The sequence below is a fragment of the Ovis aries genome, chromosome 21 (assembly GCF_016772045.2).
Source record: "Ovis aries strain OAR_USU_Benz2616 breed Rambouillet chromosome 21, ARS-UI_Ramb_v3.0, whole genome shotgun sequence".
NCBI classification, from domain to species: Eukaryota; Metazoa; Chordata; class Mammalia; order Artiodactyla; family Bovidae; genus Ovis; species Ovis aries.
Window position 1 is genome coordinate 6,101,206 of NC_056074.1, and position 14,656 is coordinate 6,115,861.

At 38.7% G+C, this 14,656-nt stretch overlaps 1 protein-coding gene across 2 annotated transcripts in view; it reads left to right on the top strand.

The window, feature by feature from the left end:
• GRM5 (glutamate metabotropic receptor 5) overlaps positions 1–14,656 on the top strand; it is a 644,237-nt gene that overhangs the window by 13,499 nt on the left and 616,082 nt on the right. For both annotated transcript variants that reach the window (XM_042237642.2, XM_060404226.1), the window contains exon 2: positions 2,890–3,751. In XM_042237642.2, coding sequence (XP_042093576.1) covers positions 3,091–3,751 — 661 coding nt within the window. In that variant the 5' untranslated portion in view covers positions 2,890–3,090. The remainder of the gene's footprint in view (positions 1–2,889; positions 3,752–14,656) is intronic.

Sequence of the window (14,656 nt, forward strand, 5' to 3'; positions counted from 1 at the left end):
ATCAAGTCCACTATCCAGAACAATGAGCAGCTAGCGCCGACAGTCTTTTCTACGGCTTTATTGTGCCAGTCATTTGTTTATACCTCCTCAGTGGCTTTCTGTTGCGCTCACGCTCCAAGTTCCTTTCAAGGGCCTGCCAGACTCTGCATGGTCTGGCCCTTTCTTGTCTTTCCAGTCTCCTTTTGTGCCACAGCTGCACTCACGCTTTATGTTCTAGCCACGCTTTTCACATGCCTGACTTAGTTTCATTCTTCATTTGATTGTTTGCATTCATCAGGTTCCAGCTACAGTCAGGTTTAAGTGTACTCACCTGTAACCTCCATGAGTGTGGTAAGCATGTACACCCTGTTCTCTCTTGAATATTTGATTCAGGAGAGAGTCATAGCACGGGACATAAATATATGTTCAATGAGTTAATGAATAAATGCCTGGTGTATGATGAGAGCTTGATGGAAGATAATAAGGGTAATAATCAGTGTACTTCACTGCGCTTCTTTGTTACATTAGTCTCTCCCACTCCATAGTTAATAGATATTCATTGAATGAGTTAAATAATTTAGCCTATCATGAGAAAATTTTACATTATATAAATATATATACACACACACATACATATGTATTCTCAGTACATGGGGCTTGCTGGAAGTAACTAATAAGTACATGCGACTGGTATTTTAAATTCATTAGTTTAATGCGCTGCTTCTAGCCTCACATCGCTTTGATGTTCTTACATAATAAAAATGAGCCCTGTTTCCTCACTAGATTTGCTCACCAACATCCTGGATTTAATGAGAGATTGTGATCGCTTTTACTTCAGATTTTTTCTGTCTGCAGTAGAATTCACATGATCCTGAGAATAAGCATTGGTCCTCAAGTCTTTGCTAAGTAAAGTGAAGGGAAAGCTTGAGAATATTCAGATAATTTCCCAATGACAAAATGTCTTTGCTTCCTTCCCCCCTTGCTTACAGTGCCCACTGCCATACCAAAGCTGATTTTCTGCTTAAATATTGCTAAAATCTAGTTCTGGAACATCTAGCTATTTTGATGACAGGTTTGTGTGTGTGTGTGTGTGTTGTGTGTGTGTGTGTGTGTGTGTGTGTGTGTGTGTGTTTGGCAATATATAGAGGAAGCCTTTCTCTGTTGCCATAGGAGCCAGTGGAAGGAAATGATGAAAATGAAGGTGGGAGTGATTAGAAATGTGATTCAGGTTATATTCATTTTGTGTCTGGACTAGAATTTTTGCAGATCTGATGAGTTTTGAAAACCATTAGTATTCTTGAAGAAGCATTATAATTACATAAATTCCTGAAGCAACATCACCTGTCTTTGAAAGGTGATGATTAGGGAGTTAGTCACTTTAAAACAATTTGAGATCCTTGGCTGGAGAAGTAGATATCTTGCAAAATAAGTCTCTTAAACAACCCTTTAAATAAACCAAATCACCAATCTGTCCGTTCTTTTTTTACAAATCATGCTAGAATTTGCTGTAGGCAACCTGGGACAATTTTTTCTTCTTCCCAGAAGTTTAAACTGAATTAGATGACTGTATTCATAGCTGTCTTCAGTTTCTACTTGGAAGTGTAGTTCTATATACTCTTCCTTCCAGCCCTTTGAGTCTTCATGATGTGGAAATTTTTCCTGAATCAGGAGTAAAGGACTGATTACTGTCAATTTTATTACAGGACTTTGCAGACTCTGGAGAACTGAGTGGATTGCCAGAGAATTTTCTGTCCTCATCACCTAGCCACCAAATGCCCTTGGAAATTTAATAACAGAAAAAAATCATCTCTTGAATGTATATAGCCCTTTTCAATATACAAAACATTTGCATAGCTGGTATCTTATATTAATTCCTATAAGGGCAGCCTAGCACATGTTATCCCCACTTTTCAGATGATGAAATTCTGGTGCTGAGAGGTTAAAACAATTTAGTAACAGTTCTTAGTAGCAGAACTGGAATTTGAATATTATTTTCTGCAAAAGTTTGTACCCATTTCACTATGCCTATGTACTTGGGGTTGCTTTACTTTATAAATCTTCACACCTCTTCTATCCTACAGTTCATTTAACGTGCAATATCAATCTGGCCTCATTTGTTATTTTCTGTATTATATGGAAACTAAACTTAATACTTATTGTTGGGAAGATGATTATTCAACTTGCTTTATATTGCATTTGAAAGGGAGGATGTAGGCTTTTTTTGAAGTAACTTTTTTTTTAATTGCATACTCAATACATGTTCAATGCTGGAAATTTGGAAGGAAACAAAGAATATTTCTAAAACAAGCAAAACCCCCATCATTTTTATTGGATATCACCAGTATTTAACATTTGCGGATTTTTTTCGGGGGGAGATTTTTGTTCATGACATACTTCTTATTTTAGGACACTTTCCCTCATCTCTGTGTGATAATAGAGGTTGACCTCCCGCACATAATTTTTGGTTTTGTGTACTCCATATAGGGCTTCTCCGGTGGCTCAAATGGTAAAGAACTTGCTTGTATTGCAGGTGACCCAGGTTTGATACTTGGGTCGGGCAGATCCCCTGGAGAAGCAAATGGCAACCCACTCCAGTATTCTTGCTTGGAGAATTCCATGGACACAAGAGCCTGGCAGGCTACAGTCCATGGAGTCTCAGAGAGTTGAGCACAACTGAGCAACTTATTCCATGCAAACAAATAAAAAAAATAACCTAAGCAAAGTAGGATCAAGATACTTAGCAAGCTGCTTTTATTGAATCACAAAATCACAAAGGAGACAAGAAAAAGCTTTTGGGATTCTTTTTTTCAAGTGACACCATAAGCACTCTCTTTCTCTGCTACCATAAACAGAAGTTCCCAAACTGGCTATACTTCTCTTGTTAAATCCCCTTTCTGTTTACTTTTCCAGGTGTTGAAGATCATGATCACATGGATGCGTCTAACCACATGGTCCCTGGAGACATGATGGTCCTTTAGCGAGCGCCTCTAAAGTACTGGCTGACTTTTTGGGTTGCCACTCACCACCGGATATCGTTGCATTCCATCTGTGAGAACCCTCCTAAATTTTCCCCACCATGCTGTCTTTATTAGCTTGAACTCCTTCCCTAAAATGGTCCTTCTGTTGATCCTGTCAGTCCTGCTTTTGAAAGAAAATGTCCGTGGGAGCGCACAGTCCAGCGAGCGGAGGGTGGTGGCGCACATGCCGGGCGACATCATCATCGGGGCTCTGTTTTCGGTCCACCACCAGCCCACGGTGGACAAGGTTCACGAGCGCAAGTGCGGGGCGGTGCGGGAGCAGTACGGCATCCAGCGGGTGGAGGCCATGCTGCACACCCTGGAGAGGATCAACTCGGACCCCACGCTCCTGCCCAACATCACACTGGGCTGCGAGATCCGGGACTCCTGCTGGCACTCGGCCGTGGCCCTGGAGCAGAGCATCGAGTTCATAAGGGACTCGCTCATTTCTTCGGAGGAAGAGGAAGGCCTGGTGCGCTGCGTGGACGGCTCTTCGTCGTCCTTCCGCTCCAAGAAGCCCATCGTGGGGGTCATCGGGCCTGGCTCCAGTTCGGTGGCCATTCAGGTCCAGAACCTGCTCCAGCTTTTCAACATACCTCAAATCGCCTACTCGGCCACAAGCATGGATCTGAGCGACAAAACTCTGTTCAAGTACTTCATGAGGGTCGTGCCTTCCGATGCCCAGCAGGCACGTGCCATGGTGGACATCGTGAAGAGGTACAACTGGACCTACGTGTCGGCGGTGCACACAGAAGGTGAGTCTGTCACGCTGAGTGTGTCTCGTGCCCTCTAGCTTCCCAGTCAACATTGAAAGGTTCAGAGGGCTAAAACGGTCCTAATCAATTGAGATTCTTTGAGTGTCTCAGTTATACTGGTGTAAGAAGGGACAGGATAGCAGATGTCTAGAGCAATACAGATTTAAGCTAAGGCGACTGGATACCTGGCCATCAGTTGGCAAAATGTATACTTTTCGTTTGTCTGTTTTGGCTTACTATTACGTTATTTGTACGTCTTCTATAATGATGCTAGGGACTTTTAAGTTCTAGTTCTTCACTGAACTCCTGACATTTTCAACAGTTGCTCTGAGTGCCCTCTGAGAGGCTCTGTGTTAAAGGGAGGTACCCTTAAGTACACATCAGGCCTCAAGGCAGCCCAATCTGGCCCAGGTATGTTGTAAGAGGAAATGACCAAACAGTTTACTCTAACAACTATCTTTCAGTAGTGTGTCTGGTTAAATCTGAAATGGAGATGTGTATGAGTTAGTTCTATCCTTGTATGAGACGTTCTCTGGAAGTGTAGGTTTTAATAATTTAATGTTAGTTGGCTTTGGAATTTATTGCTGCTTTGTGCTGAAAGCATTGTGAGGGAGGAGAATATGACTGAGGTCTTATACCAGATAATATTAGCCTTATTTATTGTTGATAGCGGTTTTAAAGTTCTTTTGTATAATGTATTAATTCTCAGCCAAGACTGTTTGAACGATAGGTTTGACTGGACCTACAGAGGTTAAGATACCCAAATTGTGGGGTTTGCTTATTATGCAACACTCTTTCTAAGAAAGCATGCTGCCCATGCTAAACGCTGTGGTATACCAAAGAAGATGCACAATGCTTTGTTAGATTTTAAGATTCTGCAATAACACTGTCGGTATGTTCCAAACAATCTCGTCTTGTAAAATGTGAGATTAAGTTATTAGGAAATTAATGAAATGGCCAGAATAAGACTACTTCATAGGTTGGGAGCCAATCATCAGATTTAGCAAACCTTTCATTCCTTTTCAAGAGGCATAATATGGATTGCACTGTGTGGCCACTCAATAATATTCAAGTCGCACAAACATAAAATGATAATTTTCTACACTGGATTAAGACTTCTATGCCTCTGGAAATTTGCATACATACCTTTATGGATTACTTACAGAGATGTTGATGTATAGAAGTTTTGCACAATGGATAGGTGATTGGACTAGGAGATCTTTGAAACTTTTTTCCATAATGCTGAGATTTTTCTTACAAAAACACTAATTCATTTGATTATCACAACAAGCAGTGATATAGATAATCCAGATTTTTTGTTTCTATTTTTAAATACAAATGTTTCAAGAATTTAAATAATTCATCCAGTAAATACATGATAGCAACTTCAAAGGGAGAAGGGGGGCTCATAGCTACAAATTTCTAACTCAGTACCCTGTTAGAATTTAGTAGAAGCCAATAGAAATACACCCAGAGGATATATTTATGCAGCACATATTTATTAAGTCCCAATATGCAAATAACATACTAATACTCTGTGAAGGATGGCAGTATGTTTCATGCATTACCGCCCTCAGTGGGCATGCAACCTAGCAAAGGAGGTGGAACATGTGCTAATACTTGCATAACCATAATTCAAGATGACCAGAGTTACAAATGTTTCTAAAGTGAATTGACATAGAAAAAAATCATATCCTGCTCCATGGTGATAGAGGCCAGGGTGGAAATCTTAGAGAAGAAAATGAATTTAATAGTGAAATTTTAACTGGATTAATACTGACAACTGGTGAAAATTAAGAAGGCATGGGTTTTCAATAAAGGACATGAGAAAATATAAGATGAGACAGTATCTTCCATCTAGCTTCAGAAGAGTTGGTCGGTCTGTAAGAAGTACTAATCCAAGATTGTATTCAAACAGAAACTAGTCATCATTGATTCTTACTAATTTAACTTTTTTTTTTAACCTAAGTGTACACCGGTAGTGAATGATATAATAAATTATAATGTGTCTACATAATATATTATTACATGGCTATTAAATGGAGCACTTTATAGATAATGAGATCATAATGATCTCCACAATCGTTTTAAATGAAAAAACCACAGCATACTTGTATGTAAATGGTGTGTCATTTGTATAAAATTGAGTTTATAGAAGCCATTTGATTGAACTTTCATAGAATTGTTCTCAAGAGAAGAGCAGAACTGATAACAGTTGTTCCTTCTGATGAGGGATTCTAAGGAGTTAAGGAATAGAGTGGAAGGGAAGACTTTCTTTTCTTATGTAATATCTATATGCAAACATTTGAAGTTGTGTGTTAAAGCATAGGCTACCTACTGCAACTTAATAATTAACAGAAAATATTCTCTTTGTGGGCAAAAAAGGGAATAAAAGTTTGATTGCCAAATTTAGGCAAATTTAATTAGTTTTTCAAAAATAGGCCGATGTAAATTTTGTTGACAAATTTGGACAAAATATTTGGAATATACCACTGGGATACAAACATTAAAGATCAGAAGAAATGTTCTTTGGTTTGTTGTTTTATGTGGTTAATCAAGAGGTATTTATATTGCTTGGCTCCTCAGCAAGTAAGTGGCTAGTAAAGTTACATGGTGTTCTGTATAAAAAAATGTATTAGCATAGGGGCAGTGTGGTAGGAAGTTTTATAAAGTAAAACTTACCTCCAGGGTCAGAAAAGTGCTTGAGTATAACAAAATACAACTCCGTTGGGTACCCTGGAAGTCCTCAAAGGGATGCCTGGCTTTCTGTTGCCTGGCCCTTCAGGAAGCCCCTGGGGGATTTTCATGAAATGACAATGCCAGGTCTTACTTGAGCCTTTTTTTTTTGGCTGGTTTAGGGCAGTTCTCTCTAGCAGTAGGTCATCCTACCCCAGTATCTCAAACTTATTCCCATGTCCAAATAACTATCTTCTTTCACTCAGTAAGATACTCTTCCTTCTTGAAGAGTATGGAAATTTCCAAATGCTTTTATACACAAGACATTGAGGTCTGTAAACAGATGTCTTATTTTCGAAAACATCTTTTGTCCCCCCATGTTGCCTGTTCACTTTATACTTAAATGTGGCAGTACTTTGTCACTCAGTCCTCTTGGTGGCTGTCTCAAGATCTTCCTTGGAGAATGCATGTGATATCGCTGAATTTCAGAGGAGAGCACAAGGAGACTTGGATTTCAGCTTCAGGGTTAATCTCCTACACTTGCATTTCATTGATTTATGGTTTTTGTAGGCTGTGCTAAGTTGCTTCAGTCGTGTCCGCCTCTGCAACCGCATGGACCATAACCCATCCGGCTCCCCTGTCTGTGGGATTCTCCAGGCAAGCCTACTGGGGTGGGTTGACATTTCCTTCTCCATTTGTACATTACGGGACTGTGTATTTACTATGGCTTGTTATATGATGCAGAAATACTGACTAGGCCTTGAAGGCAAAGAGATTAAATGCATGAAAAAAAAATTTTTAAAGACAGACCACTCTAGCGCTTCAGCTGTGTGGAGGAAAGGAATGTGCAGTGACTAAGAGGAAGAAAATTATATTCCTCGTAAAGAAGTCAGTCCAATAGCCACTGTCTCTGCTCTAAGAAAGTTTAAAGGGCCCTTTGCTGCCATACATTTGGAAACCTTGGTACATGTGTCCATTGACAGAGTGAGGGGGCTTGCCTGTGTGGAAGTGCAGCAGGTCAATTGCTTTGGCTCTGATGACTTCCACTAATGACTTCTTCGCTTTGCAACTTGATAGTTCCCTTCCACTCTCATTTGCTTTGGTCAATAGAACTTGGTGGAAATGAGTCCTTTCATTCTAGTCTGTCTGTCTTAGAACCCTTTCTTCAGCATGTAAAGGATGAGAGCTGCTCGGTTGTCCAGATGAGGCCACCTTAGATCACTTGACCTCAGCTTTGTGAGAGCACTCAGTCAATACTAACACAGTTGCTCTCCTGACCCACAGTCAATTTCAATCACCTAGTAGATCCTAACCGAAACTATAAACGTTACCTGCTCCTGCTGCTAAGTCCCTTCAGTTGTATCCAGCTCTGTGCGACCCCATAGATGGCAGCCCACCAGGCTCCTCCGTCCATGGGATTTTCCAGGCAAGAGTACTGGAGTGGGTTGCCATTGCCTTCTCCGAAACATTACCTACCTAACCACAAATTCTGTATTTGTTGTTCAGTCACTGAATCATGTCCAGCTCTTTGAGACCCTATGAACTGTAGCACGCCAGGCTTCCCTGTCCTTCACTATCTTCTGAACCTTGCTCAAATTCATGTCCATTGAGCTGGTGATGCTATCTAATCATCTTTTCCTCTATTGTCCCCTTCTCTAGCCCTCCGTCTTTCCTAGCATCAGAGTCTTTTCAAATGAGTCGGCTCTTTGCATCAGGTGGCCAAAGTATAGAAGCTTTAGCATCAGTCCTTCCAACGGATATTCAGGGTTGATTTCCTTTAGGATTGACTGGTTGGATCTCCTTGCAGTCGAAGGGAATTTCAAGAGTCTTCTCCAACACCACTGTTTGAAAGCATCGATTTTTCGGCTCTTAGCTTTCTTTATAGTCCAACTCTCACAGCTGTGAATGACTGCTGGAAAAACCATAGCTTTGACTATACAAACCTTTGTCAACAAAGTGATATTTCTGCTTTTCAATATGCTGTCCAGGTTTGTCATAACTTTTCTTTCAAGGAGCAAGCTTCTTTTAGTTTTTGTAGCTGCAGTCACCGTCCACAGTGATTTTTGGAGCCCAAGAAAATAAAGTCTGTCACTGTTTCCACTTTCCCCCCATCTATTTGCCATGAAGTGATGGGACCAGATGTCATGATCTTGGTTTTTTGAGTGTTGAGTTGTAAGCCAGGTGTTTCACTCTCCTCTTTCACCTTAGTCAAGAGGCTCTTTAGTTCGTCTTCACTTTCTGCTATTAGGGTGGTGTCATCTGCTTATCTGAGGTTATTGATATTTCTCCCAGCAATCTTAATTTCAGTTTGTGAGTCATCCAGCCTGGTATTTCGCATGATGTACTCTGTATATAAGTTAACTTATTGTGCAATAATAGATGCCTTCAAGATGTTTTCCAGGATAAGTATTTTCATTCCAGTGACTTTAAACTTGAACCTTACTGCCGAATAGGATACTATTATAATGTTTAAACTTCAAAATCAAAACAAAAATACATATATTAATATGCATTAATATTCTTGAGCTTTCAGTGGAATAAATGCCATGGGCAAGAAAGAATATTTAAATGCCTCACCCATACATCTGGTTCAAAGCTAGAGATTTGATAGTTTCCTTAAAGTACAAATGCTTAAATAATCAGACCCATGCATATATTCCATTATTATATGCTTCCCTTTGATATAGCTCAGTTTCATTGAGAAAAGTAATTATAAATTGGCTTTTATGCACAAAGCATGTATATTGTACTCTATGGTTGACTTACAGCATTTTCACACTTCCCAGTTTTGCTGACTTTAGTTGAAACTCTACTGTACATTAGCAGCCCCTGTCAGAGTGCCTAGCATATAATGGATGCTCAAAGACTACTTGGTGAATGAATGTATTTGCATTAAAATAGTATCCGGCACACTATTAATGAACATATAGCATGTGGACAAATAGCAAGCACTTGTGATTTTTCACAGTTTTGCCTCTGTATAAAAATGAGGTGACAAAATGCCTCCCTTGATTAACTGTAAAATCCTGTTCACACCCAACTCCGCTTTTTGTTTATGCTGGTTCTTGAATTAGTTACTTCCACCTAATGATAAAGGAATGCTAATTTGTTTTAGCCAAACAAAACAAAAGGAAACATCTGAACGATGCTCTAGGGGAGACAGTGTGCCAGTAAGTTGTACTGGTAATGTGACATCCTTAAAGCATTGTCTGCAGGCTAACATTCAGGTGATGATATGGTTCTTCCAACAATTAGTTAAACATTCGACAACAATCAAGCTTTGGTTGAAAGACCTTCAATGTGATTCATAGTCTGTGCTTAGCAACTTCTGGGAAGTAGAAACAATCATTTCCCATCACATCTTTTCTACTGCTGGAACTGGGAAGGGTTAATTTTGACTCCACATTCCATCTGTTTCTGTGACTTTAATGCTTGTGTTTTGCTGCTTTTGTTCTTGCAGCATACATGATGCCCTGCCTCAGGGAGTCCTGCCCCCTCCCTGACCCTTAAACTGAAGTATGTTTGTTTAGCTCACTGCCCACCTGTGAAGGACTGTGACTTTCTTAAGTTCCTTGTGTGAGAAAGGAGGCCCTCATCTGCCACTCGCTGACGTGGCTCAGACCTTCACTTTGTGGGGCCAGAAGCATGGACAGCTGTGGCTTCCCTGTTCATTGATGTGGCAGGGGATACTCTATTTCATAGCACCTGTGAAATGGTGGTGAGGAAGTGAAACTAGCACATCTGCCTGCCCGAGGCTTGCCATTCGAGGAGATACACAAGAAAAGATCTTTCCACTTTGTTTCTTCACCCCCACCATTTCTGATCCATAATGAACCTGGCATCGAGGCCCCAACAAGTGGTTATTTTGAGAAGTTAGTCTGCCGTCTTCTTGGTCATCCAGCTTTCCGAATAAAGTCATACTCCTTGCTGCAACATCTTGTCCCTCGGATTTATTGGGCTATCACATGGCAAGCAGGGTAGGCCTGGACTTGGTGACACTAACTGTGCCTCTATGAAGACAATTTAGTTTGGAAAGATGAGAAACAGCATGGGCCCTACTGAGTACTTTTTAAGGGGGTTTCATTTTGCTTCTTTCAGGAGTTGTATAGTGTTGAGAGTTGAGATCAATCTCAGATAGTCATGATATTAATTCAGACAGAAACACTACTGTTAACTTTATACAGTGTTTAACTTTATACAATGTTATACAATGTCTAAGCATCTTAGACAAGCATTTAATAACCCCTTATCTTACATTTGAGGAAACAAACAGTAAGGACAAATAATTTGGCCTTATTTTACGTGATCATTAACAGAATTGAGTCTCACAACTCAAGATTCCTGTCCAAAATTTTGTTTTCACATTCAATGAAAGAATTATGTCTCTAAGAGTTAGTGGGTAAGTTCTTGTTAAGTCCTGTGTACAAGACTGGAATAAATAACCTCATGGATGGGCTCTGGAAAATGAACATAAACCTCAGTTGGGTGATGAGGAAGTTGGATTATTTGTCCTCTTTGACAACTCCCTTTCTTGACAACCAAATGTTGTTTAATTGAGATTCTGTTATTCTATGAGTTAAAGCCTGGTCATTTATACCATATTGTATCATTAATTTTCCAGTTGATTCATTTATCCCATCACATAGTCTGATAAAATTACCGTTTTTGTTTTGTTTTGTTTTTTAGATTAGAGAATAGGTATGGAAAGAGAAAGTGATTTTTCCCATAATACTCCAACTACTTAGTGACAGGGCAAGGATTTGGACCCAAGGCCAACTCTTTGGTATCTCAGATGATAAAGAATCTGCCTGCAGTGCAGGTGGTCTGGGTTTGATCCCTGGGTTGGGAAGATCCCCTAGAGAAGGGAAAGGCTACCCACTCCAGTATTCTGGCCTGAAGGATTCCATGGACAGAGGAGTCTGGTGAGCTACTGTCCATGGTGTTGCAGAGTCAGACACAACTGAGTGACTTAACACACAACTCTTTTTAATTAAGCCCAGTCTCCCTCCCTGCATATTGGGATAGATGTGGCTTCAAGGAAAAGTAGAATACACATCTATGAGTCTCTTCCCTTCATAGGAAACAAGACACTGTTCATCCCCTTTTGAGAAAATCTTGTGAGCATATTTCCTGTGTCTTTGTATCTGGCTTTGAAAGTAGCACCTTTCCTTGTTCCAATGGAAGGATTTAATTATAGTAAAAAGAAAATGAATTAAGAAGGAGGCATGTGACAACAAGTTGCCCTCATAGAGGACCTTTGTGTGCATCTGATGATAAGTACAGGCTGTACCTGGTGGTTTCTATTCTCATCTCCATTGCAGACGCCACAGCCCGTCCTTCAGATGCCAATTACGGGAGGAAGCCGTATGGTACAAATTTTTTCAGCACAGGAAGACATATTGTTAAATGTTGTAGCCTTATGTATGAAAAACTTCTTTGGAATTCATCAGAACTAGGAGTTATAAAACCTTATCTTGGCACATTTGCAGATACTCCAGAGAGACTTCTCAATTTAACCAAATGTTGAATTGAGGATGTATTTTGGCAAGAGACGTAATAGATGTGTTCATCTTAGGGGTCTTTTAAACCAGAGATCATGCCCCAGTGATGCTTTTTATGCATCATTTTTTACATATTCAGAAAGGGTTTTTAAAAAGAGAAAAAATATCTAGTCAGTGTTTATTTTTTCCCCCCAAAAAATACATCATGGGCATGAATTCATTGTAAAACCAACTTAGTTGCTTGAGACCAGCAGTTAGTATAGAGTAGAATACAAATATCAATATATTACATGATAGAGTAAATACTGCTTTGTAAATTTTTATCTTTAGTTGCATATAGCCATATGTGTATATGGTTACTATTTACAGTGTTTTCCTTTCTATGTCTTACTACTGAAAAAAAAAAAAAGCTTACAAGCAACTAATTCTGCTTTTCTCTTTTAGAGAAATGGAGTTCACATACAGATGTTTATTCTTCTGTGACAATGTCATTTGATTTGTCTATCCTGGATAGGTGGGTTTAAGCCTTATTAGAAACAAGCAAGAATTCCTAAGTATCCAGGGTGGGAAATGGTAGAAACTTTGAGCAAAATAAAAATAAGTCATATATGGTTAGTGATAAATGACATAAGTATCAATATTGGACAATGTCAAGGACACTAGTTGAGGATTTTAGAGGCAAGTTTCCAGTATAGTTTTTATTAGAGATCAAAGTACGCTTGAAAGTGACAGTCGCTCAGTCATGCCCGACTCTTTGTGACCCCATGGACTATACAGTCCATGCAATGCTCCAGGCAAGAATACTGGAGCGGGTCTCCAGGGGATCTTCCCAACCCAGGGATCGAACCCAGGTATCCCGCATTGCAGGTGGATTCTTTACCACCTGAGCCATCAGGGAAACCCAATGAACATTTTATTTTTTTAATATTTCAGTCCAATATAATAAATAAATGTCAAAGGTATTATATAATTTTGGTATTAAAAGTTTACACAAAACACATTGACATGTGTAACTCCGTCATACACACACACATAAACACATAAAATACAATGTGAAGCATTTATACTGTTTATAAGGTGATCCCTTGGTTATATAGAATCACGATGTACCCTGAGATAAGATGTGTAATAAGACACAGCTTTTAAACATATACAGTGACAGTCTTCTTTCAGTTTTCTCTGAGTTTCCAATGATTAGATGCGTGATTTCATTTAATAATATAGTAAAGTCCAAATTTAAGGTCTCTTTAGAATGTGAAGATCAGGCCATATACCATTACTGAAAAAAAAAATGTTAGCTAAAACATGAGAGAGCGCTTTTAGAAATAAAAGTTGTTCCATGAAATATCAAGCTATAGTGGAGTCATAACCTTAAATCCAGTGTGTTGCAAAGATGTCTCAAGAATTTACATTTCTTGACCTTTTAGATCACTCTAAGTAGCAGTATGAACACAGGCAGGTTTGAATGAAAGTCCTGATTAATATTCTTGCTAGTTGGAGGGATTTTGGACAAGTAAGTTATTTAGTTTTCTCATTATTAAACTGAGATAATAATTCCTGCCCCATAAGTCTGTTTTGAAAAGTAAACATAAAGCAGTTAATGTTTGGCACAAAGCAAGTACTCAATAAGTGCGTTCTAAATTTGCCTGCCAGGAACTTGCCTTGCCTTATCTTGGGCATGAAGAAAAATGCATCAATAATGTTTCAGTTTGGCTTTGGTTGGTTAAAACTGATTATTGGATGAGATGGAAAATTAGCCAGGAAAGTGAACAGTAAATATAGTGAGTTTTAGATTCTTCCTGAGTTTCCTTTTGGAAGTTGGGTCTGTAATCATGTATTATGACATAGGGTTCTTTTGTGCTTTGGAACAATTGGGCCTGGATCCCACAACCTCTCCTCCAGTAGCTGAGATGCATTGTGGTATAGTATAATGAACAAGGTCTGAGGAGTCCTTGCTAGACTGCTTACACCATTGTCTCCAGTGTGTGTGGGTGCAAGTGGGGGGGCCAGGAGGGAATCAGGATAGATAAACATGAGATTAAAGGCGGAAAGTTGATGCTGTATTGTAAGCACTTCTGAATTGTCACTTTTATAAAGAACATGAGTATCTTTTATAGTAAAAAATAGCACAATGGTTCCATAACTTCTTTATACATTTCAAATTGGACTTGCTCCATCACCTTCACTCATCAGTAACTGCAACTTTGTTAATGAAAACTAAGCTGTGGCACATTGAGGCATGCCATAGGCTTGAGTTTAAAGCTGAAAGGATATAACTTCAGGATATAAAAGCTGAAAGGATATGGACTTCAGGAAATAAAACAGACTATATCTAATAATAAATAATAACAATAAATAAGTTATATTAATATAAGTTAATATTAATTATGTCATAATTAATATAAATGTAGAATATAAATACTATAATATGATGTAAATATACTATAAATGTTAGTCAATATAAGTTATAATAATATAATAATAAATAAAATAAATTAATAATCAATATTTAATAATAATAAGTAGATTATATTTAATAGCTATTCTAGTTTATAAACAAAAGAGATGCTGTCTTACACATCATTAAAGCTCAGATATAACAATAATAGTAATAACTTATTAATTATTTAATGTGTTATCACAAATTTACTTGTTTTTTATAATCTGTGAAATGGTATCAAAATACAAATGTTTATGCTATTATTAGTACATTATTACTAATATTGTT